The sequence below is a fragment of the Phaethon aethereus genome (genome assembly GCF_964289735.1).
Source record: "Phaethon aethereus genome assembly, chromosome: 4".
NCBI lineage: Eukaryota > Metazoa > Chordata > Aves > Phaethontiformes > Phaethontidae > Phaethon > Phaethon aethereus.
In genome coordinates, this window is record NC_138578.1 from 9,346,866 (window position 1) to 9,371,931 (window position 25,066).

Sequence of the window (25,066 nt, forward strand, 5' to 3'; positions counted from 1 at the left end):
ATTCTCAATGTCAGAAATAAAAACAGAAGTAGGGTAAATTTGATCGTCTTCACATTTTGAATATGAAATACCAGAAATTGTCTAATTACTGGCTGCTTATAGTCACAACTAACACACAGAAAAACAACTATATCGCATACATTCTACTAGTTATGCACAAGTTCTGGAACCAGTGGTCAGAACAACATAATGAGCCCAGAACAAAGACCTCGGATCATGCTGTTTGCATGACATAAGATGTTTTTTGCATTTAGCTAATCACGTATCAGTGTAAAACAGATCAGGCCAAAGCCACAGGATGCTTATCCATTTTTTTTCCATGACAATGAAAGAGCACAAAATAACCCATCTAGAGACTCCATGTAGAGAAGAACTTGTATCTGGAAGTTACAAGACCGTACTAAGAATACTACTCTGCTTGTCAGCCAACAGAACAACTGATACCAACCACACGCAGCCCAAATGCATTGCAGTCTCACCTAACAATATACCCATGAAATAAGTGCTGGGCACAGTATGCCAAGTGGGCTTTATCACCCAAGCTTTCTACTAGCTTTTCTGACTCTGTGAGAATGTAAATTGAGGTAAATTCTGCCCTTTTTAATGAGCAAATCTCAGCACAGAGATGTTCTGAACAAGCAAGCTGATTAAAGACCTGAGCTCTACCTGCATGGACATTTCTGCAACCCACTTGACACTGCACCTCTGTCATTTTGTTCAAGGACAAAGTTGATTTGCATCATTTGTGATACACATAAATGGATTTCAATAGCAAAAAAAATTATCCATCCTAAAATTAGCCAGTGCAGCCAAGAGACATCAGATTTAAAATAACCATTTTCACTGCCTAATACTGTGTCTAAGATACAACCCACCAACATGTATGCAGTGCTCCGAACATGGGCTAAACCACCCCCAGTGCTGCAAGCTACAGCACTCTTGACAGTTCTTATTCACCTTCTACTCAAAAATCTGTTGTCGCTCCTTTACTCTCCAGAGGAAGGCTGGGAGAGCTCCATCAGCTGTAGAAGGTTACAGTGTCACCTGAATGAAGCTGAATGGCAGGAAGGGAGGATGACTTCCCCTCTTTCTCACAATTTCTGTGTTCCAAGTACCCTCGTTTTGCTTTTCATTATCCTTCTTACTCATTTCCTTTTACTCTTTTTGCTAATCAGGCTTCTCCACTGATGAAGGACCCTCAAAATCTTCGCATTTTGTTCATGCAATAAAATTGAAAGAAGGCCTGCATGCCCTGTTTAAAGGGACTTTGTCTTGAAACTATTTTAAGACGACTTTAAGCTAGCATTTCTTTCAACACTTAAGCACGGAGAACAAGATTAGATAGGTATTCACTCTCTGATAGAACGAGCTAGCAAGGGATTTATTACATCACTGGTTCGTCTTGCAAGCTCTGCTCACAGCAGATGCTGACCCCTGTAGTCATAAATTCAACCCAACAACAAAATAGTGATTTAACTTTCTTTTTAATCAGACAGAGGAAAGAATAATTTCACTGGCATGTTGCTGGCTTGACTATTACTGAAGGAGCAGCTACCCGTTTGCTGGAAGTCCAAAGACTCTCTGGCTCCCCTTTTAATGGGGACTGTGTGACATGAAAGAAAAAGAAGCCAAACTTAAACAATGACATCTACCTCCTAATCTTATGCAAGAAACATGATCCTCTTCAGAAGACTTCCTACTTATAACATCCTAACTATTACGCAGCCCCAAATATGCTACACACTATGCAACAGAACTTCAGAGAAACCAGGGCCTGTGCCCTAATGCACGTCCACTTTTCCAACTGCAGTGGCTAATATAAAAAGGTATTACCTCTACCTACAAATTTTGTCTTCTGTATAATCATGCACCATATTTTGTGTGCTGCTAGCTACTTAGTTTGCCCCCAACATCTATATATATCAGTCATACTTTTGGCACATGAATTCACTCACACAACTTTTCTCATCACTGTTCGGGTTAAAATTCTGGCCTTGAAATTAAATTTAAAGTCTTACTTTTGCTAATCTTCCACCCTAATTACTCAAACCAGTGATGACTCTTAATGTTGCACAGCTCCACAAATCAGATCTATTCAATCAGTCACACAGCTGACATTTTACATTTAAGAATTCTCAATGATTGACACATACGCTTATCCACAATCCATTTTACATCCATTAAGGAGTGGATAACTGAATGCAACTTGCCGAGAGCCTCCTTCTCTGAAGCAAAAGGGGCAGCTTGATTACAAGCCACCTCCCTGTTTTATTCCAACAATGAAAGTTGGCAGGCAGTGGGGGAACTGTTTAAGTTTATAGTTGTAGCTGGTGAAGTGCTAAATCAGTGCACCTCCTTGCATCCTGGATGCTAGCCTGCCCTAGCCAGGGTAAGTCTTTGGGAGCACTCCCCTGTCACAGAAGTAGCCAGCAAGCTGTTTATGGAGTGCTTCAGAGGGCAGACTAATCAAAAAAACCCCAAAAAATATTTTTCCCAGACAAAAACAATTCCTTGATCTGGTTCACTGGATAGCAACATGAACAGTACTGCCACACAACAGAGGAAGAAACAGAGGGTAGAAGCAAATAGTCACATCTGCTTCATCCAACTTAGAGAATACTGCATTTTAATGTCAAGCAAGAGATAAAGAAATATATAAACAAACAACTGAACTACCAGTTGAAAATAAGAAACGGAAAAGCAAATATCTTCTCCAAAATTGGGGAAAATTTATGCTGTGCAAGGGACTCATGCCAGTTCACTATACTGGTTGAATCTAAATATTGTTTGAGGGCATAGCTGCCCAAAGATTAATTTCATTTTTAAGAGAGTAGTTAGGAATAGAAAAGCACATGAGAATGTAAACAAACTGGTCATGTAATGGAGCCTGAAGATAGTCCCTCACATTTTAAATTCCTCTTAACTACAGAAAGATGCCTGGCACCAGGTGAAGGCAGCTAGCCCATAAAGACAAATTTATTACAAGGTTGCTTTGTTTCACATTAGACATGAAGTGCTGTTGGCCAGGTCTAATTGCTACTTTGACATAATAAACAAAAGCTAAATGAAGGAGCCAAAGGACACAGGCAATATTAGAATATCTCTCCACAGAGCTAGAGGACTTTATTTTATCATATATTCTACATAAAACACAACACAGTAAGGTCACTCAGTAGGTCTGAAATCACATATGGAAACAGAAGACTTATCAGCCAATTCTACAGTGTAATGGAATGGAAAGAATATAGGGTGCTTTTCCTACCTACTTAGCCTCATCTCACTGCTTTCTACCTATAGGTGGAATTCCACAGCAACATCAGCCCACCCATGACAGAGCTGCTGCTGTCCCACCCTCCCTCTTGCTCCCATTTTGCAGTCCTGTCCCTTCCACTGCACTGGTACTACCACTGGCACAATCACACACTGACCGAATTCAGGGCACTGAGCAAAACCTAACCCTGCTGAAAGAGAACCCATTTTTAGCTGTTTCAGCTTCTTAAAACGGCTTGCCACTCTGCTGAAAAAGCATCAGAGCCAGCATATGAGAGAAGATAGATGAGACAATGACAGCCCTCAGTAAGCTCAATCCAAGATAATGGGGACCAGCAGCCTTAGAAAGTACGAGTTTGTTGTTAAGATTAAGGGGAGGTTTAGATTGGATATTAGGAAAAATTTCTTCACTGAGAGGGTGGTCAGGCATTGGAACAGGCTGCCCAGGGAGGTGGTGGAGTCGCCATCCCTGGAAGTGTTCAAAAAACGTTTGGATGTGGCACTTCAGGACATGGTTTAGGGGACATGGTGGTTCTGGATTAATGGTTGGACTTGATGATCTTAAAGGTCCTTTCCAACCTAGTGATTCTGTGATTCTGTGATTCTGTGAAGATGTAGGGTTGGAGGTCTGCCAACAGGCATATCACTCAGGGCTCTGCCCAATAATGCATTAGTACCTCAGGTTAAAGAAAGATTTATGTCAGAGGAGCACGTAAGCACAGGTGATGGAATGAGGATCACTCCTGATTTTCTTCATTCATGTTTTTTTAAGACTCCAATTCGACTCACAGTTCAGAAGTTATTTCAGCAGGAAAATATCTGGAAATAGCATTTTTGGAAAATAAATCAATGTAGCTAGGAATTAAACCCACAAATGGATTAAACCAGCTGCTCTGCCTTTGCCTCTCAGGTCTGCCTGTACTTAACACTCATCACACCTTCTTGTGGTAGAGGACAATTCAAAGAAAAGCTGTGCTATACTCTAACAATAATTACAACCATAACCACCACTGTAAAATTGGCATAATTTCTATCAGCAGAACAGACTAACAGAAGTGGAAATTGCAGTACCTTTGAAAAAGGTTAAAGATCCAAGAGGAATTTGGTTGCAAAAGCATGTCTTGCAACCTGAAAGCAGCACTGAGAGATCAGACATGTAGATGAGAACAAGGGTGCTGGTAGAATAGTTGTGGAATGACGGAACAGTCCCAGATCCACTTAAAGCATTCTACTCAAAGAAACCACAACATGAACAGAACCTCACAGCAAGGAAAACAACCAAACTTAAATAATGAAGTTATATATGACAGGTCTGCTCTCCCTTTCCAAATGAATGGTTCAAAAAAATGTGACTATTTCTCTATAACTTAGATTCTGCTCCATGAAAGGCAATGTAAAATTATTCTGGCTCTACTTTCAAAACCACCAGACTTTGGTAATTTTCTAACTCAACTGTAACCCAGCAAGAACGTTAACTAACTTTGTCTATGCAAATGAAGGTGTGTAATGAGCAGAGCGCAACATTTTATCACACTTACAAGAAACAAACATATTGTTATTCCAGTTATATGTATCATAAAAGCGAAGGCCAGAAAAACAGTAAGGTCTTTGGAGGGATGATGCTACAGACGATTAAATGAAAGGGATATGTATCTTAAAGGACATCATAAAAAGCTCACAAAACCTGCTGCTTTAAGGGAAGCAGTCACTTATTAATGACAAAGAATTAAGATCAATACAAGTAGGAGAATACTGACCTGGTCCCTTAGTAGAAAAGATTGTCTCAGAAGGAGTTCTTACTGCTAAATGCTTCACTGTGCAAGATCATTACAGTACCGAGTACCATTTTTCCGCTCCCAAGTCGTGAGAAAAGAACACTTCATTAATGTCTATTAAGACCAAAAAGAGGAATTACCTTCTGGTTGGAAAATTTACACGTCTGCACAGAGCCCCTTCTTCTTTGCCTGGTGTGCTGACAGCTCCCCCTTCTGTTCCAAGCGACTTTAACCAATCTTTCCGAGTGTACACAAAATTTTTATTAGTAAGAAAATGGTATATCTGCTATGAAAGGTCCATCTGTATTATGCCCCATGCCCTTTAATATATGCAGGTCAAAATACCATGCCCCCGTTTTATGAGAGAAATACAACCTGATGACAAACATCACAAACCATAATTCGTTCCCAGAAACACTATTTCTCCTATTAAAAGTCCTTTCAATTACAGCACTTTAGTAGTGTTTCAATACTAAAAATACTTCCTCTTTGTCCTAATTAGTATTCACATTTAAGTCTGCATTCAAAAACTTCTATATTCGTATGACAGTATAGAAAGAATCCAAGAAGTAGGTATCAGACACAGAGAATCGCCACTCTCAGCTCAGTGGTCCATAGCACACTTGTAGATAAAATTAGTTACCATCTTGCACTGTATTTATGTTAAAGCTATGCTACTATCCCAGTACATTACTAGTTTGGCACTACAGCCCTAAAATCCCAAGACCCTCCAATGAGTTCCTCAAACAGAAAAGTGAATTCAAGCCAGGCCTTGCTGTTGCTCAGCATGTGCTCCGGCAGTCTACTACACACAATACCACAATCAGCCGACAAAACCTCACTGGCCTAAGGTGTTTCAACTATTTGGAGAAAAAATACAGCAATGTACCTTCAAGAAAAGATTGGGAACGGAGGATTTAAAGCTTCAGCTTGCACCTCTTCTTCCTTCAGTGGACTGAACACCTGGGAGAAGCGTATAAACCAATGTAGACAGCTCTTCCTCTTGGCTATTTCTGGGCACGTTTCCTGCACAGCTGCAGATTCGTCAGGGCGCCAGGTGGAGGCAGCTGCTGCCCCCCATGGGTACCTTAGAAGAAAAGGCTGGGCCCCCAGGCCCTGCCACACTAGCAGTTTGGCACCTAAGCCCATTGCCATTTCTAGCCTATACATCCGAGATAAACACCCTGCATCTCCATTACTAGACACTGTATCAGAGAAAAGCAAAGAACTGCTCTTTATGCTTAATATGTAAAGCAGTAAGCCAAAGAGAAGCCCTCAAACTTTGTGAGACTTCATCCCAGAATTTAGCCCAGTTATTTAAAAAGTATAACCAAGGAATAACAAAACCCTTCTGCTGAGTATAAGGAAGATACCCACATGAGGGTATCACGTTTATTCACGACCAACCAGGAGCTGACTCTACCAGCTCAGTTCAGCCTGAGCTCTTCCACCAAGACAGCCAGCCTCCCTAGACCACAGGCAGCATGGAAGCTCTCCCTCCTCTGAGGAAAGATACCTGGAACCGCGCAGAGCTGTCAGAAGTGGTTATTTTTCAGCTGCCGGGCCGAGGCGACACGCTTAGCCCGCCACAGCCGACCCCCAAGAGCGCATGCGCCGTAACGGCTGCCAGGGAAACCGGCACGCGACGTCCTGCGCCTGCGCAGTATCTACCAGCGCGACCATGAGCGCTACTGGCCCTTCTGCATGACGCGATTGCGTCAGACGCAGCCTCGACCTGGGGCGGGGCGAGGGGGGGGTAACGGCGCGATTTTTCAAAATGGAGGCGCCGGGGGAGGGGAGCGGCCGCCGGGCCCGGGAGCGAGCAGGCCTGGGCCGAGGTGGGCGGCGGAGGGCGCCGTGATGGGGAGCCGCCGTCCTGAGGAGAACTCATAGCGGTACCTGGGGAGACCGGCCGGCGCAATGGCGACCTGCATCGGCGAGAAAATAGAGGTGCGGAGCCCAGCCCCCTGCCGCTACCGCGGGTCTGGCCGGGGCCGCCCCGCCATTTGCTGGGGGCGCGAAGAGACCAGGCAGGGGCTCGTACTTCTCCCGGGCGGCTTGTTTGTGGGAGGCGGCCGCTGGGGCGCCGAGCGCGGCTCCTCCCAGGTCTGCCCGCACCCTCGCTCCCCTCCCCCCCACCCGGATGCGGCCTGGCGGCGGGCTGTGGCGGGGCAGGCGCCCTCCTCTGTCCCCGGGCCGAGCCGTGAAGCCGCGTTTCCCCACCCATGGGGCGGGGAGTGACGACCCGACCCAGGCGGAGCGCCTCGGGCTATGACAGCCGGCAGGAGATCCGCAGCTCCGCCGGCGCGTACCTTGCGCGGAGAACTCAGCCCCCGCGGTGGTTTATGTTCCCCGCTCTCCCATGGGAGCGGCCCCTGGCCCGTGCGGGGCCCCGGGGAGCCGCCCCGGGGCCGGGCTGCGGAAAGCCCCGGGCGCTCGGTGTTTGCGGGGCGGGCGGCCGTTGCTCCCCAGCCGCTGCCATAGCAGCGGGAGCCGGGGGCGGGCGGATCTCGTCCCCCCGGGAGCGGCGGGAGAGACGGCGGGAAGGCGGTAGTGCCAGTGCAAAGCCAGCCGCCGCTCGGGGAGGACGATGCCGCGGGGAGTGCTTCGCGGCCCCGCCGCGGACGGCCGCCGCGCCGCGGGGAGCTCGGTCCAGGTACCGCCCAGGCGCCCCGGGGACGCCCAAGTGTTTGCCCCGGCATGGGGGGTGTGTGAGGACACCCCGTCTCTTGGCGGGGGCCTCTGCATCGGGAGAGAGAGGCTTCGAAGCCTGGGCTGGGGCTGACGGCTATGATTTCTTTGTTCGTGCTGTAGGATTTCAAGGTGGGGAACCTCCTGGGGAAGGGCTCCTTCGCAGGGGTCTACAGAGCAGTATCCCTGAAAACCGGTCTGGAAGTGGCTATCAAAATGGTAAGGCAGGCAGCCAAGGAAGCATCTGTTTTCCGAGAGACTGAACAAGGGCAAGCTGCAACAGGTTGGGGTTAAGCGGTTGGGCGTTCATGTCTGGATTTCTTGTTTGTATGTAACCGATATTTAGATTAGGATTCGATCCTGAAAGATGCAGTACAACCAAATAGACTGTACTGATAATTAATAGAAATGCTTACAGTGCTACTGAAAGAGCTTAAGCTCAAGTAGTCAACACTGGGTGGACAATCAGTGCTATAATTCTAACATGGAAATTTGTGACCACAAAAACTTCATTTAGAATCCTTCTGGCTGGAGAGGACCTGGAAGAAATGCCTTGAAAAGTTGCCCTCACTGCCAGAACAAACTTTGTTTGTGAAGGAAACTCACATGTCACAGGTGTTTTGCCAGATTTCTTTATAACCTATAATACTTCTATTTAGCCACCTTTTCAATGTTTAACTATATTTAGCATACCTGCCTGGCAAAATCGGAATTAGGTTTCTCTGCTTAAGAATTTCAGAATTTTTTTTTAATCAGTGTTAGTATTGAAAATGTGAATGCTTGTCTACTTTCAGGCAGTTGTGTGTTCCTCCATTTATCTATGATATTTGTTCGTTAAAAGCATATAGTAGGTTAAACTGTGTGAAAACTTGCTTATATTTAGAAGTTTTCAGGCAAGCATGCATTGAATGTCTAAAATGTCAAGTTCACTTGAAATGAACATATATATAATCAGTGTTGCAGTGCTTGAAAAAATATTCTGTGATCTGTTTACAGATAGATAAAAAAGCCATGCACAAAGTTGGAATGGTGCAGAGGGTTCAAAATGAGGTGAAAATACATTGTCAGCTAAAGCATCCATCTATACTCGAGGTAAGAATCATATTTTTGTAGAGAGGACTGTATATGTGACTTGCTGTATAGTCTACACAATGTACTTCAATTTTTTCATTGTTTTATGTTCTAGCTTTATAACTACTTTGAAGACAGCAACTATGTGTACTTGATACTTGAGATGTGTCACAATGGTGAAATGAGCAGATATATAAAGAACAGAAAGAAACCCTTTTCGGAAGAAGAAGGTGAGATTTTTTTTTTTTTCTGTGTAGCTCTCTTTGCATTAATGTTTTGGCTTAATAAATATTTCATTCCAGTGAAAGAATATTTAAAACTGCCATCACTCTGAACCAGTTTCTATATCTTAAAATCTTGTGATAAGTGATAATCTAGAGATTAATTACTATTACACATATATTTGCTTGAATTTTTGTACACTTTTGTTTCTGTTTATGCCATTTTACAGTAGCTTGTGCTATTTGGGGTTTAAAAAAAAAAAATAGACAGTGAATTTAGAAGGCAGAGCTTACCTTTGTATGTAAAATTATGTCGAAGTATAGGTCAAGACTGGGAAGTTCCACAGAGGAAAACTGGCAACTTCACATCCACAGATTTGCTTTCTTTGTGTTGGACCTCTTCACTGCAGTATTACTGTATTACATGTCACCAGGTAGAAAGCTCCAGATTAGTCTGCCTTATGTAGTATCATTGGAAATATTTACTGTGTTCCAAGGTGTGTAGAAGTGAAAATAATGCAGGTACCTGTGTTGTTTAAGGGCTGAGTTAGCAAGGAAATATCCAATTTGACAATCCATCTAGAATTTTTGAAGGACTGGCAACTGAGGGGAGATTCTACTGTGGGTTTACTTCTGTTTCTTATGGGAAGCACTGGAAACCCTCCTTCCTTGGGAGTTAACTGTAAAAGTAATTCTAAAAGTTTTTAAATTGGCTATGTTACTCTTTTGAATAGTCTTTTGAGAAAGAAGTCTTGCAAAAAAAAATAATTGCACTTATGAATTTACTAGTTTCATTTTCTTACAGTTGAGAGTGAGAGGATTTCAGTTGGAACACAGACCACTGAAGGCCTAATCAGAACAGTGTAATTAAAAAAAAAAAAAAAGGCAAAGCAAGCTGCTGTGTATAATGTTTAAGGGCATAGCCAAACAAGCTGTTCTGGTTTCAGCTGATCTGGATTCAGTGGTTATTGCCTCTGCTGCTTCCAAAATTACGATGCTGGTCATCTCTTGCACAGTTCTGCCAGTTTACCTGCTTCTCTATCAGTTTCTAATCTAATTCTGTGAAACTATTATATATATGGATTTTTTGGAACCCAGATCACAGGACTGGATTAAAGGGGTACTGCTGTACAGGCATCATCTGTTTAATTCGGATCTGCTCCAGCAAAAATAGTTCATCTGATGGTACCTTAGTTCTAAAAGCTGATAAACCACTGACCTGGATAAAGAAGTCTTTTCCTTTGAGGAGTGGTTTCTACTAAGGTGTGTTACTCACCAGTCTTTGCCCTCTGCAAAGAGAAGGAGGAGGGCTGTAAATTTTTTGCTCTAGGAAGAATAATTCTTAAAATTGCTGTAATTACAGCGTCATAACAAATGATGCTGTTTCAGCCTGGATGAGGATTTCTTACTCCTGCTATAACCTAAAACTCTTGAATATTCCCTGAATTTTGAATGTAATGGAACAGAAAGACTATCCCAGTATTGAGAACTTAGAAGTTTTTGAGAAATTTAAATACTACAAGCGTGGCCAGTTTGCCAATTATAAAACAGATATAATCCAAGTTGTCTCTTTACATTCTATAATCTGCACATAGTGAAGCTGCTTGATTTTGTGTATTTGCTGTTTCTGAAAGTGTGGAGCAACTTAACTTTTTACACTCTTAAGAATCTTAATTTTTAAAAGTTTAGGCCAGTTGCAAATATCTCCAGTCCTGTTTACATTATTCTGTTAGAAAAGAAACAAATCAGATTGCTGCAGAACTTTTTTTTATGAACTTAGAACATACTCATGCCATGTTGCTTAAAGCAAAAAGCAGAAAGTTAATTCCAATCTCATTAGCATGACACTTAACATCCTTGTAACAACCTTGTTAACAATAGCAGGCTTCAAAAACTTATTTTCACAGCTATGACTTCAATTTTATGACTAAAACATCTGGTTTTGTGTTTTGACAGCCCGACACTTCTTGCATCAAATTATTACGGGTATGCTGTATCTTCATTCTCATGGAATACTGCACCGGGACCTCACCCTTTCTAATATCTTACTCACCAATAATATGAATGTCAAGATTGCTGATTTTGGACTAGCAACTCAGCTGAAAATGCCTCACGAAAAGCATTACACCATGTGTGGAACTCCAAATTACATTTCCCCAGAGATAGCCACAAGGAGTCCACATGGACTTGAATCTGATGTGTGGTCTTTGGGCTGTATGTTTTACACTCTTCTTATTGGAAAGCCACCTTTTGACACTGACACAGTCAAGAACACGCTGAATAAAGTAGTATTAGCAGATTATGAAATGCCAGCCTTCTTATCAAGAGAGGCGCAAGATCTTATACATAGGTTGCTTCGCAAAAATCCAGCAGATCGCTTGAGTCTTTCATCAGTGTTGGATCATCCTTTTATGTCCAGGTGTAGCTCTGCACGGAGTAAAGATTCGGGAACTTCAGAAGATTCTATGGACAGTGGAAATGCTACCATCTCTACAACGTTCACAGGCTCTTCCAGTATCAGTACCAGTGGTTGCTTGAAGGAAAAGAAGAAGCTGTTAGTTGGACAGCCACTCCCAAATAAAATGACTTTTTTTCCTAAAAACAGGAATTCCACTGATACTTCGTCTGTAGATGGAAGCAGTTCGTTTCATCAGTGGGAAATGCAGGGAAAAGAACTTGGTGTAACTGGCAGGGGAAGAACCACGCAACTTGCTGAAGACAGACCACATTCACGCTACCTCCGAAGAGCCCACTCTTCAGATAGGTCTGGCACATCCCATAGTCAGACTCAAGGCATATCAAATATTGTTGAAAGATGTCACTCTATGGAACTGCTTTCTAAGCCTAAAGTAGGAACAAGGGGAAATACAGAATGCTTTTCACCTGCAAACAGCTATACTGATATAGGAGAAATATTTAAGGAGAAGACTTCTAGTAGTTCTGGTTCTTTTGAAGGGCAAATATCTCCACCTGTAAAAGATCAACCACAGTAAGAATCAGTTTTTATTACGATGAAATTTCAACCTGCCTTATATTTTAAATGCGTAATTTTTCCTGTAACTAAGCTGTTGTACGTGCCCAAAGTCTCTAGGCTTGTAGCTTGAACACCAAATAGGAGGGGGTGATAGTTGATGCTGTTGCTATGTGGAGGTTTACCTCCCCACCGTCCCCATCTTAAAGTTCATAGATGCAGCATGTCAGCTAGGTAGATTGTAGCATTTATTTATCCTGGTAATACTCTATCATTGACTTCCATGTGCAGCAAGTTGAGTGGTTTTTTTCCCACAGTAATCGTAGTAGAGAGCCTTGCTAATTCTTCTTTGTAGAAGACATAGACCAGGACAGAAGGCATTTAGAGAGTGACTACCAACGTTTTTGCTTGCTGCTTTGGGTGCTTTTTGCTGTTCATCTTTAACTATGCCTTATGTTCAGACAAGATAAAAACCAAATTAAGTACAAAATTAGGTGATGGATTGTAAAACTGGTATACCAGAAAAGGAAATCACACTCAAAAGTAACTATCTGAAACTTAGTCTGTCCTTAGTTGGAGCTTCTGGGTGAAAATCCAGCTGATACAAACCAACTCCAGTGTCAAACCTACAAGTGATGCTAGGATGTTTTCTGTGTTGGAGGCCTCATCTTTGCCCTCTGTACACCAAGAGCCCTTCTTTGTGATACACTTAACTTGCCTATGCTCAGAAGTTTGCTTTGTTTTTTTCCATCAGCAGAATATCGAAGAACAATTTCCTATTTTAATACAAGGACTACTGCATATCTTGGTTTTTGCGGCTCTCTCCACATGAAGAGTGACAACTTTGTGTGATGGTTTTATACGTTTTTCTTTTTGCAAATCAGTTCAGGAAAAATGCAACTGAGCGCATTGCCCTGTAGAAAAAGTAAATGGAGTAAGATGTTTTTCTTGACTGTTCACAACTGTTTGACCTAAGCCTCTGTTCAGAAGGTTCAGTGGGCATGTGCGTTCTTTCTAGTTTGAGAAATGTTTGATTAATCAAAAAATAAATGATTTATACAAATGTTAACATAATGCTTACTTGTTTTCCCCATGACTTCATAAAGACATGCTACATGTAAATGTGACAATGTTAATATGAGTGTGGGAATTAACTGAATGATTACTTTTTTTAATGGTTGATTATAAGAGAGCCTCTTACATCTATAGTTGGCCTGCACAGTAGTCTGAAATACAAGGTTCTAAGACCTAAAGTAGATGCTTATATTCTGGGCAGAGTGGTGTGTGATAACTGAGTCCTTGCCAATGCTAAAGTAGTGATCATTGCAAAAAGAAAGTACAGACAAGTACAGGCTATGGAGACAGAAAACCTCGCAGGAGCTTAGTGTGTATTTACAAGATCAGTGATTCTGCGGTAACTGTTTTTTTGTGTATTCTTCTTCAACATGTGGATTATAGCTTGATTTCACCAGTGACTACGTGTATGTCATTGTCTAAAAATCTGGTAAAAAATCTTTATAGTCTTTGGGATTTACTGTATTTTGTATAAACCCGAATTATTTTAGATTATCAGATTGCCTACGTATTTCAACTGCATATTTATTATGCTGAATGTGATCCACTGGGGTCATGGGCGTTAGCCCTGTGTCCTCTCTCAGGTTGTTTCCTCTACTGTGAATTAAGAACAAGATGTAAGAACAGCTGCTGCTGGCAGCATTATCAATAGTCTCTTTGTTCATATATGTCTGTCCCAAGAGTCTACTAGTGAGTGCTAACAGGCTTAAATTTGTGCTAAAAAAAGTAATAACTTTTCATTCCATTTGGAAACAGTATTTTATTTTTTTTAATGATTTATCCTATTAAGATTCCTCATGAAACAAGAAGCATATTCTATGCTGTCTAGAGCTGCAAAATGCCATCTGCATTTCTTAAATGTTCTAAAACTGTTGTGGTTTCTGCAGCTGTGAAGTTATAACTTTTGTTGTGCAAGTGACTTTGATGTAATCTTGATGACGTGTAACTCTTATTTTGCAGCTCAAATTATCTCTGCCCAATGAAGCCCCAGGTTGGTTTATTAGAGCAGAAGTCCCAGGCTGAAACAATGCAGCAGTGGCTTGGAAGCATGCAAACAAACGGTGTGTTGCTAATCAGTTGTATATTTTTGCATTCAAGTTGGAGTAGTGACTTCTAACTGTTTCTGTGGGTTTTTTTCTATATTTTCTTTCTTTCAACTTGTGACAGAAAGGGTATCTGTATGGCCAAGTAACTGTGATACCAGAGTATATTGCTGGCGTCCTAAATAACAGCAATTGGGTGTTAATATAGGCTACTGCAGATAGACTTTTTTTTTTTCTCTGAGTTAAAAGTATGGGAGACCCTAAACTGACTTGTCACTGCAAAAAATTGACACAGATATTGAAAGAGGCAAAATGACTTCCAGCATCCCTAATCTTTAGAACCATTCCTAAGCAAGAAATACCCCATTGAAAACATTTTGTTCTCTCTCTTGGACTAAGCTGTAACATTTTAGTTTCCTGAGGTAGGAATTAATTTCAGAAGGTTTTGTGTTTAGTGCTCCTTTTGAGCTTTTGGGTTGGTGAAATGAACTGTATGTAACTGCCTTCATAAGACTGAATAAATTGTATGTTGAATGTCAATACTTGGCTTCCTCAAATGAGGTCATTCTCTTCTTTTAGTATTTTAGAAAAAAAAAAAGGGCAAAAAGAGAAGAAAACACAATTCTACAACCTGCCATAATTATTCAGTTGTGACCTGAAATGTGACCAAAATTTGGCAGGTGGCTCAAAAGCCTTGTTAATTTAGTTGTGCAAATACGCCTTAAGAGAAAATGGGGACCTCGGTGAATGAGAAAGATAATGAGTCTGCAGAAGGAGGGGTGGAGGAAAGGACAAAAGACACAGAAGGGAAGGAGGTGTCCTTTGTCATGCATCATATTACATCATTTACAAATAATGTAATTTAATCATAAAACTAAATCACAGATCCATTCTGGCCTTTTTTGTTTTGATATTCCTAGACTCCTTTCCAATTCCCTGTAGACAGGAAGGGATCATATGACATATGGGCTGAATAATCCTACCTAATTTTTGGGCCCTTCTCAACTGTTCTGCAACATGGCAGGAGGTGTGCAATACTTGTTTTAGGTGAGGTAAAAGTTGATCAAGGGCTTAAATATCAAAACTAGGGAAGCAGTTATAGGAAGTTTAAAAACAAAAATAGGTTTTTGTCTTTTAACAAGTGATTGGAAATAAAACAAGGGTTTTGGAGCATGCATTTAACATCTTGAGTACTAAAACCTCTGGTTGATGCTAAAATGCTAGTTAGTTAAGCTGAAACTTAACCACTAGTACCAAGTTTCATTTATCTGAATGGCAAGTAAACTGTGTTTCAACAGATTAAACTAATTCTTGTTTAAGTATCTATTTGAAATCTTAGTATGTTATTTATAAATGGTTTTGCTAAAATGATTTGATAGATGTTAAGACCAAAGGCCATCGTAACTGAAATCCAGTAACAGAGTATTTTAAGTAGCAGTGGAATTTTGTTGGCATTGGTATTCACTGGTACTAAACTCATAGTCTAACGATTTGGACTTGAGACTAAAGAAATCTCATTCTGCCCTTAAATAAGCCTTCTAAGCTGGTATTCTGAAAAGCTTTTAAAAACATAATAGCATTTTTTCCTTTGTACTGTGACTTTTTGAATCCACAATGTACCTTTATGATGCTTTCAGTTCCGCTGAGGCCATCTGCAGACCTAACTGGCAACAGTAATGCACATGGAGGCTTTCAGTATCATCTGGATGTGCAGCAAGACATGTCAAGAAATGCATGGAACACCTTAAAAGATATAAGGAATCATGACGCATCTGTTGACTGTCTGCATTCTTTAAACCAGAGAAACCCAAAGAAATATATCCCTGGAGCTCTCTGCAAATCTGAAAAAATTCAACAATCGTCTTCTACATGTGGCCTTTGGTCAACTTCAGAGCAAAACCAAATATGGGGCAAAGAACCACCAGGACATCAGAAACCTACACTGCGAAGTATAGTATCACCTCTCTACGCTCACAGGCTAAAACCAATCAGGCAAAAAACAAAAAACGCAGTGGTATGTATCAGTTCTTGAAATGGAAACAGCTTAAGTATTAAATATAGTGTGACTGTCTCTTAAAAATCACTTGGTAGACTACAAGTATTTGTTTCTAGAGAACTTAATTTATAATAATCTAATTAAAAAGTTTATTAGTAAGATGCATCTTAGTTTCTGTATATGGAATACTGTAACCTTGTGGTCTCTTCCTGCAAATAGTGACTTGGCGTTGCTTTTAACGAGCAAAGAAACTGTAGGTAGACATAACAGATTAAATGCATATATACTTCCTACAATTTTAAAACTCTGTACTGCTTAGTTAAAATCTTAACATTGAAAGCTTAAACACAACTTGTACAGCTACGTCAAACACATCAAACACTTCTAAAGATTAGAAAAATAACTGGATTAGAAATTAAAACAGCCTTGCTCTCAAGTAAAAACTTGCATCTTTTTCCTATAGTACTGCTTTTTCCCTGTCTTGTGGGTGGGAAAGCAAAACAAATTCCATTAATTGTTACTGATCACATAAATTTTCTGGTTGGTTTGTTCCTGGTATCACCCTTTTGCCTTTTGTTCCATTTCTTAGTCTTGCTCATCCTGTCATGTTTCCCCCTGCTCCCCAATTTGGTTTAAAAAAAAAAAAAAAACAAACCAGAGCTGACCTGTCTTTGATTTGTCACTTAAGAAGCCACACCCTTGCTGTGTGTGTGAAGGCTTATAACCTTCACTCATGTTGAAGTGTTCTGTTTTAATAGCACTACTAGTAAAAGTTACAGTAAAGAAGCGTTTACAAGTTCACAGTGCATTCGAGGAAGAAGACCCTTTCTTTAAAGCTTTTGTTGAAAGAAGTGCTGTCTCATTTTGCTGCAAAGTAAAGGTCTTTTTGTTTAACTAGTATATTTAATATATTTTAGGTGAGCATTCTAGATACTGGGGAAGTGTGTATGGAGTTTCTAAAAGAGCACCATTCACAAGAACTTGTGAAAGAAGTTCTCAGAATATCTTGTGATGGAAATGTGGTGAGTATATTTTCAATTTCTTCACTATAAAGAAGACCTGTATAAAGACCTTAGAGTATCCCCTTCTTTCAGAATTGTTTTTATTTTGATTTAAGTGATTGTTTAGAAATGCAATGTTTACATATGCACAGCTATAAACTCCCTTTCCCCCCAGCCCTGTAGTACAGCCATACAAATATAGGTAGCAAGCAATTACTTCAGAGCAAAATTGGACTTGACTTTTGAAACAGGCGAAGTATTGTTGAAAAACTGCTGCTGTTAAATAATTACTTAGGGGAATAGAGCATTTGTGGTAAATCATGGTAATTAATTAAACTGTGACTTATTTCCATACCTGTTAAAAGTAGGGAGTGCTGTAGTAAGTTGCAACTGCAAACACTTTTTTCCCGCTTTTTGTAGATTGCAGTTTATCATCCAAATGAAGGAAGAGGTTTCCTTCTTGATGACAGACCTCCTGCTCCTCCTGAAGACATCTCTATGTATAATTTTGACAACTTGCCAGGTAACCTGAAATTTATTTTGAAGTTATGATGATTAATGTAATTTTTTAGTGAATCTTCTTTGAGACTTTTTAGCTTTTAGCCATTACTTTTTAGATAATTGTGAAGATAAAAGTGCTTTCAGAATAAGATTCAAACCACAGTTTAACTGGAAACTGTATTTTGAAACTTTACAAGATAGTGTAAACCCACAGGTTTTAATTTATTTTGTATGGAAGTTATAAGGAGTCCCTTACCCCTTTACAATGTAGTGTACTAAAATTAAAGCATTCATGTTCTTCTCCTTGTTCATATTGGAAAATGTTTAAATATGAATGGAGAAAATATTATCAAGTCAATTTTAAAACAGAGCAACTTTACTTTGTGCTTCCTAATACTTGTATTTTTCCCCTCCCTGCCCAAGTTACATACTTGAAAGCGTTGACAGAGTTATGTAGACAGCTGAAGAACAAATATAAGCTAACTATATGTTCTTGAGACAGGCAGACTTCTCTACTAACTAGAGATCAGAGAAGGGTTTTACCTAAAGCTGGGAAGCCAGCTGGGCCATGCTAGCCAGTTAAATGGTACATGCAGCTCTTCACTATGTCATTTAGGTTCTGAACTGTATTAATTGAAGCTTTCAAGTGAAGCTATTGAAAATGCACACTTCTCTCAAAGCTGGTGGAAAGAAGTCAGTTTCTTTGAAGATGCTTCTGTAAAGTACTTAAATATTACTCACAACCTTCAGCTATCAAATACCTATTTTAAATTACTTTTCTCTTAAGCTGGTGCACAGTGTTTAATCTGATGACTTTTATCAACAAGTTTTTAAAATTTTCTTTTTTAGAAAAGTACTGGAAAAAATACCAGTATGCAGCCAAGTTTGTGCAGTTGGTAAGAACAAAAACCCCCAAAGTTACGTTCTACACAAGATATGCCAAGTGCATGTTGATGGAAAATTCACCCACTGCAGATGTTGAAATTTGCTTTTATGATGGTATGTATTCATTTTTCAATTATGCCAATAGTAACATCATGTTATTAAAGCTGCACTAAAATACTGACAAAGAACACTTCAGGTTAAAGAAAATACTAGAAACTTTTTTTGCCACTCTGCCTTTATTCTAGCACTTGCAGATCAATTTATTATTCATTAGTTCCTTACTGGTATCCTCTTCAGGAAGCACATGTTGCAAAAGTGTTACTTAAATTACACCTCACTTCTATGCATGAGCTCTTCTTTGCATCTACATCTGATAGTTAACCTACTCAGTGAAAGGTGGGTCCCTACTCCAAGCTTTCCATTGTTAGCTGAGGTAATAGTATTACCAAGAGTGCTCACTGGAGAAAGCAGTTGGCTGCCTTCTCCAACTCTGCCCTTCATAAACTAGACTGCCCTGACAATTGTTTTCTCACTATGGACTACTGTCAGCTAGTTTGATTTGCCACGTGTGTAGACATACCCCAACAGAATTTATGACAAAAAAAAGACTTAAGAGCTCTGTGGTTCAGTGTGCCACTGACATTGAAAGAATGGGTGTCTTTTTAAAAGCTCTATTCAAATACTAATAGAGCCTACTTTACCGGTATTGCCAAAAGTTGGTTGAGACATTAATTTTGTCCCAGATTTAGAAAGGTAGTTCTTAAAATATGTAATAATCGCATTATTCGGCCTATTTAAGTAGTGATCTTTGGCCATAGAGGGCATTCCGTTAACATCACAGTTGCAATTTAAGTGGCTTTCTATTTCTGCTAGACATAGAGCTCATGCAGGAGTGGTTTTATTCTTGCAGTAATTAAGTCAGTGAGATGCACTTGAGTAGAGTAGAATGTGATAGCAGAAATCTCTATCTTATAGATGCTGGTATTTTATACAATTCATGCTCGGAATTTTTATGTTTTTTACAGGAGCAAAGATACACAAGACAGCTGGTATAACTCGGGTGATTGAAAAATCAGGGAAATCCTTCACTTTGAAAGGAGACAGCAAAGCAGGTTTGAAGAAGGAAATACAAGTTTATATGGATCATGCAAATGAGGTAAACTTATGTAGACCTTTTTCAGTGCAAAGCAACTTTCTGGAAAATTCATTTTTTCACAAATGTACTTCTGATGTTGCTTTTCATATTTTTATTACACTAATAAGGAGGGATCACAAAGTCTTTTTTGGAAGAGCAAATATCAATGTAGAGGTAACAGTAACAATGCCTCACAATGAAGACTGGTAGAGGAAATTCTTACTAGTGTGTAAAGCAGGCTTGCCTGTATGGTGAAAGGATTAAACAGAACAGATGAAGCTGCTTTATGCAAGCTTAAAAAAAAAAAAAAAACCAACAAAAAAAACATCCCACCCCCCTGAAACCAAACCACACAACAAAAACAAAACACAAAAAACCAAAAACCTGCCAGGTGTTTAACTGGTCTGCCTGCTGTGCTTTCCATCTCTTGTTTCATGTCAGCCCAATTAGCAGTCACAATTTTTTTGTCTATGAACTTAGGAAATAGCAAAAATATAGGACAGATTTCCTATTCAGTCTTCCTTATGTTCTGTTATTTTCTGGAATAGAATTCAGGGGTCTTCTAGTCCTGCTAAAAGGGAAGGAGTTGTGATTACTAAGAGCATAATTCCAGATGTGCTGAAGTTAGAAGGGAGTCTTGCTGTAGTGTAGTTTTTGAATCTCTGCCATGGTACAAGAGTGCAGCTATTCTCGATATTCAGTACCATTGAAAAAAGCATTTCCTTGTGTCAGCTCACCTGCCACACTAAACACGTATGGAATAGTTATGCTGTTCTCAATTAAAAACTTTAACAAGCTGCTCCTAATTCCAGGGACACCGTATATGCCTTGCACTGGAATCTGCTGTTTTGGAAGAAGAGAAAAGGAGTGAAAGTGTTCCATTTTTTCCAATAATTGTTGGAAGGTAATATCTTTCACTGGAAAATACTCTTGCATTTGAATATTCCCACTAAGCAGCCTTATGCAGCTAATGTTTGCAGAAGCCAGCTTTGTTTAACGGGGGCTCATAGTCATTAGCAAGATAAATATTAACTGGATAGCATGTATGAACACCTTATTTTGGACCTGCAAAGCCTCCTTTGATACTAGAACAACATATACTTGTGGATTTAGACTAAACCACGCTAACAGTTAACATGTGTAAAAACAATTCTGCAGAAGACCAGTGCCATCAAGTGCTTTGTACAGTTGATGGTAAATTGAAGGAAAAGCTAAGTCTCCTCACTTTTTTTCTTCAGTTCCTTTTGGACAGACTTTTTCCCAATTTGTTTCATCTTTTTTCCAGAAAACCTGGCAATACTGAATCGCCACAGGCTGTAGCACCTCCATTGTTGGACAATACAAACTCTTCAAAAGAAGCGATGGTGCTGGATAGCAATATAGCTGCCAGTTCTACCCCGGTTCAAACTTCAAACTGTACGCCTCCTGTAAGTATACAAGAACATTCAGTGGAGACTGCTGTCCAGTAGAAATTAAAATACTGCTGTTTTATTTGACCTAATGGAATTACCTTTGTATGGACATAAGCTTTTATTTGCTGTTTGTGAGCATCTTGACTAGAAATGTTAATTTTTATTTCGACTAACTTCTGATATCTGGACTTAAGATCATCCGAAAAATCAAAATCCTCCAAAACTTTGCCACAAATGACTCCTTGGAACACAGCTGGAAAACCGCCTACTCATCTTATACAGCACAGTCTTCAATTTGTTTTGGAGAGCTCTGATGTGCCCCCAGGCCTGTATATCAAATGATAGTCACAGGAGATACTAGCACTTGAGGCTACTGTTCTGAAATAATCAAGTGTTAGTGTGTATTGAAAAAAGTGTAAGTGTAGATATACTTATATGTATAGCAAACAAGGCTTTGTGTGCAGTTTCACTCAGCTTAAAAGACCCACCAAGCTTCAACTGCTGCATCACAGCCTTGATACAGCTTCCCCAGCCGACAGAATTATATTGGGGTTGTGGCACACTGTGTTTGTATCATCTGAACTTTTTTGAATTTATGTGGGTCTGCATCTCTGTTCTTTGATTGTGTAGCATGTGTCCTTAGTGCAGAATCTGCCAGTTTTCGCTTGACTGAAATGAACCTGGCAACAGAAATCCCTCAGGGCTTCAGTACTAGTGGGGCTTCAGTACTAGGGTTCATTTTGACACTGACTTAAGGTTACTCATCACCAGAGTTCTAACTTGAGGGTTCAGCGTTCAAACCTCATTTTTTGTTTGCCATATAGCAAACACTTAGGTACTTCTAAGACTCTCACTGTTTGCTTCCTCTTCTGAATTTGTATTTCTGAGCAAAATAACACAATAGCTGGTTGCCTTTCCATGTTACTCTTGACTCTTTCTGTCAGTTTCTTTATATTTGAACTAGATCTGTATATCCTGAGGTACAGCTTGTTGTTTCTTTCAGGTTCCTGTAATTATCTGGATCCTGATCTCTTTCCTGACCAAGTTGTCCTATTTCAGAGGCATCACCTGACTTGCATCTTTTCCCTGAACCCTGAATCTTAAATGCTGCTAAGGACACCACCTCATCTCTGTGACAATGCAAGGGGATATCTGAGTAGCAGAATTTTTATAGAAGCAGACATGTTCCTCCTAGACAGTAGTGGCGCTGCTGCCCTAAAGGCCTCCAATGTTTGATCCTCTATTATTCTTAATTCATCACTTTTGTCTCTCCAAACCTATAACAGACTCTGTATGTGCTGTAGAACTCTTCTATTAATGTCTAATATTCTAGTTGCCAATTAATAGCCATGTCCATATTTTTGTAAACTATTGCCCAAGGTCATGTGAATGAGGGCTGTTTTATAATCTAACACATGCTGAACACTTTTGCTGAAGATGGACAGGTTTTTCTGACAGTCAAATAACAAAAAAATGGGGTTTAAGTAGAAAAAGTCTGCTTAGGGAAAGCAATTCCTTTGAGTATAGGGAAGTGGTAGAAAAAAGGTGATAATACTGAGAAAGTCATACAAAATCCTATGGGGGTTTTATAATGTAATGCTGTTAAGTGAAGCAGATAGGCTAAATCTCTCTGTATATATGAAGAGATTAAAACAGGTTGTAATTGGCTACTATAGTTGGTACATAATCGGTTGGATTAATGCTAAGGCTGCTAATACTGTGTGTCTCTGGGCTTTAGGTGGTGCCATATGAAAAGTCTACGCTTATGACTAACACTGCTGAAACAACATGCTCCTCTGTTCATCAAATGGAATGCAGTCCAAACTCAGCCCAACTTTTAAAATCTGTCTTTGTGAAAAATGTTGGTTGGGCTTCTCAGGTGAGAAATTAATACTGATGAAGGTGGGAACTTGTTCTTTTTTTCCTATTAAACTTGAGAGATATTTTTAATTCCATTAACTTTAAACTAGATTTGTGAGAAATATATGAAGTTGTGCTCTGCTAGAGTTTAAATCTGAACATTGGTAAATTCCAAATAAATACCACAGTGAACTACGCAAGTAGAAGAAACTAAAATAACAGTTCACTACTTCAGTTTCACTTATCACAATTTTCCTGTGGTGCTTAGTGCTTATTTCAGTGTCTTGTCATTTAAATTTGACTCTAGTGAAAAACTGAAGCTGTTAAACTTGTGTCTGTTCACTAATGTAGATGTAAAGGTGTCATGACAAAGAGTTTTTAACAGATATGTACCAGACCTGTGCAAGAATGTACCTACCTATGCAACAGGAAAAGCTGTTTCCTTACAGAGAAACTTTTCCTCTGCTTCTCTGTGGGACCAGCTTTAGATTTAAAAAATGGTTCTCTGCAATTTCCTAACAGGAAAAGTTTGCTTTATGTATAAAAACTTTAAAATGTGTATAGCTGTGAACTCTCACAAATGAACCTTCTGTTTTATGTTTGGTCCTATTTAAAATTTCTCTAGGAGTGGTTAAGCTAAAGGTACTTCTTTTATTTAACCCTCACTGAAAAGGAGGGCTAAAGCAGAGTATCTGAAACCTTAGGAAGGCTGATTCTTGAGATTGTATGAGACTACCTACTCCAAAGTATTACACATGCAGTCTTTATCTCTGAAAGACTGACCAAGATACCCAAGTTACTTCAGCAATTATGAAAAACTTTCAGCCTTCAATTATTAGAAAAGTTCTAGGTATGTCATCTTATGTCTTTATGTCAACTTCTCTTGTTAGCTGACGAGTGGAGCAGTATGGGTTCAGTTTAATGATGGATCCCAACTGGTAGCCCAAGCAGGTGTTTCTTCTATCACTTACACATCTCCAGATGGCCAGACAACTAGGTGAGTCTATTACTGCTGTAAAAATAGTTCTGTTTTTACTGTCAGTGCAAGGCTGTTATACATAAGGTAAATTTCATAGTTGCTCTTCATTTTGTGTTGTAAATATTAAAACTTAGCTTTTTAAGCACTTCTAAGTTGATCAGCTTCTATAAGCTTAATAAAAAAACCCACCTATATAGCTTTGACCGAACTCTGGATAAGAAATGAATAAAAAAGCTGGGAATGCATCTAGTACTTGGTGTCCACAGTATAGCCACTATTCATGTAGAGTATTTAAAAGGGGAGAAAAGTAAGGTTTTAATACTTTTTTTCCAAGATACTGCTAGATTAGGGAGATGGTGTGCCAACATTGACGCATATGCCTGAAGTGCTCAGGAAGTCTTGCATGTCTTTTGGACACTGGCCCTTTCCCGTACAAATATAGCCACTCAGTAACTTGCTTCCTTTGCACAAAGTTTGACACAGTAATACACAGTCTGTTCAGACACTATTGCCACTTTAAACATTTACATGATGTTTTCTTAATTGGAAACACTTAGTTAAATATGTAAAGGGAAGAGGGGCCTGGATTTAAGCGATCAAGCTCCAATGAATGTCCTTAGATGTACTTCACATCCACTTGATTTAGTGGTTTGCCTCTTTACAGGCAAGTTTTGAAATAATTATACTGTCCTGAAATAAAAGTAATTATTTCAAGCATCTAAATTTTGTATGCTTATTTGCCTTTCTAGGTATGGAGAAAATGATAAGTTGCCAGAATATATCAAAGAGAAGCTGCACTGCCTGTCTTCTATTCTTGTGATGTTTACCAATCCAGCTGGTCCCCACTGATTACAGCAAAGCAGGTGCTGGGACACAAGAGCTTAATATACTCACTGACTTTCAAGGGATGTGACTGATCTTACTCAGCTTATGCAGAAATTCTTACAAAAGCTGGTAAAAAAACCAAACGAAAGGGTTGCTCTGTTTACATGTAGCAACTTGCTTGTAAAGTGTCTTACAAAACATGTTTTTCCTCAATGATGGATAAACTTGCTCAAGCAAAACTTTGAGCAACTTTGTTCTAGATAGATTATTCCCAAAAAGTTGATGCTGAATCTTGTATTTTTTTTTCTTCCCCCACTGCTTACTCAGTGCCAACAATCAAGGAAAATGCATCTGTG

General features: G+C 39.8%; 1 protein-coding gene across 1 annotated transcript; it reads left to right on the forward strand.

Moving 5' to 3' along the window:
- Positions 1 to 7,635: 7,635 nt before the first annotated feature.
- Positions 7,636 to 24,734, forward strand: PLK4 (polo like kinase 4; the record flags this gene model as incomplete). The annotated part of the gene is made up of 16 exons (XM_081998680.1): positions 7,636 to 7,701; positions 7,860 to 7,955; positions 8,733 to 8,828; positions 8,923 to 9,037; positions 10,985 to 12,017; positions 14,034 to 14,134; positions 15,754 to 16,130; positions 17,030 to 17,134; positions 17,534 to 17,636; positions 18,464 to 18,613; positions 19,525 to 19,655; positions 20,447 to 20,538; positions 20,920 to 21,061; positions 22,785 to 22,925; positions 23,797 to 23,903; positions 24,635 to 24,734. The coding sequence occupies 16 exons, from the start codon at positions 7,636 to 7,638 to the stop codon at positions 24,732 to 24,734; spliced, it is 2,955 nt and encodes a 984-aa protein (XP_081854806.1).
- Positions 24,735 to 25,066: the final 332 nt, after the last annotated feature.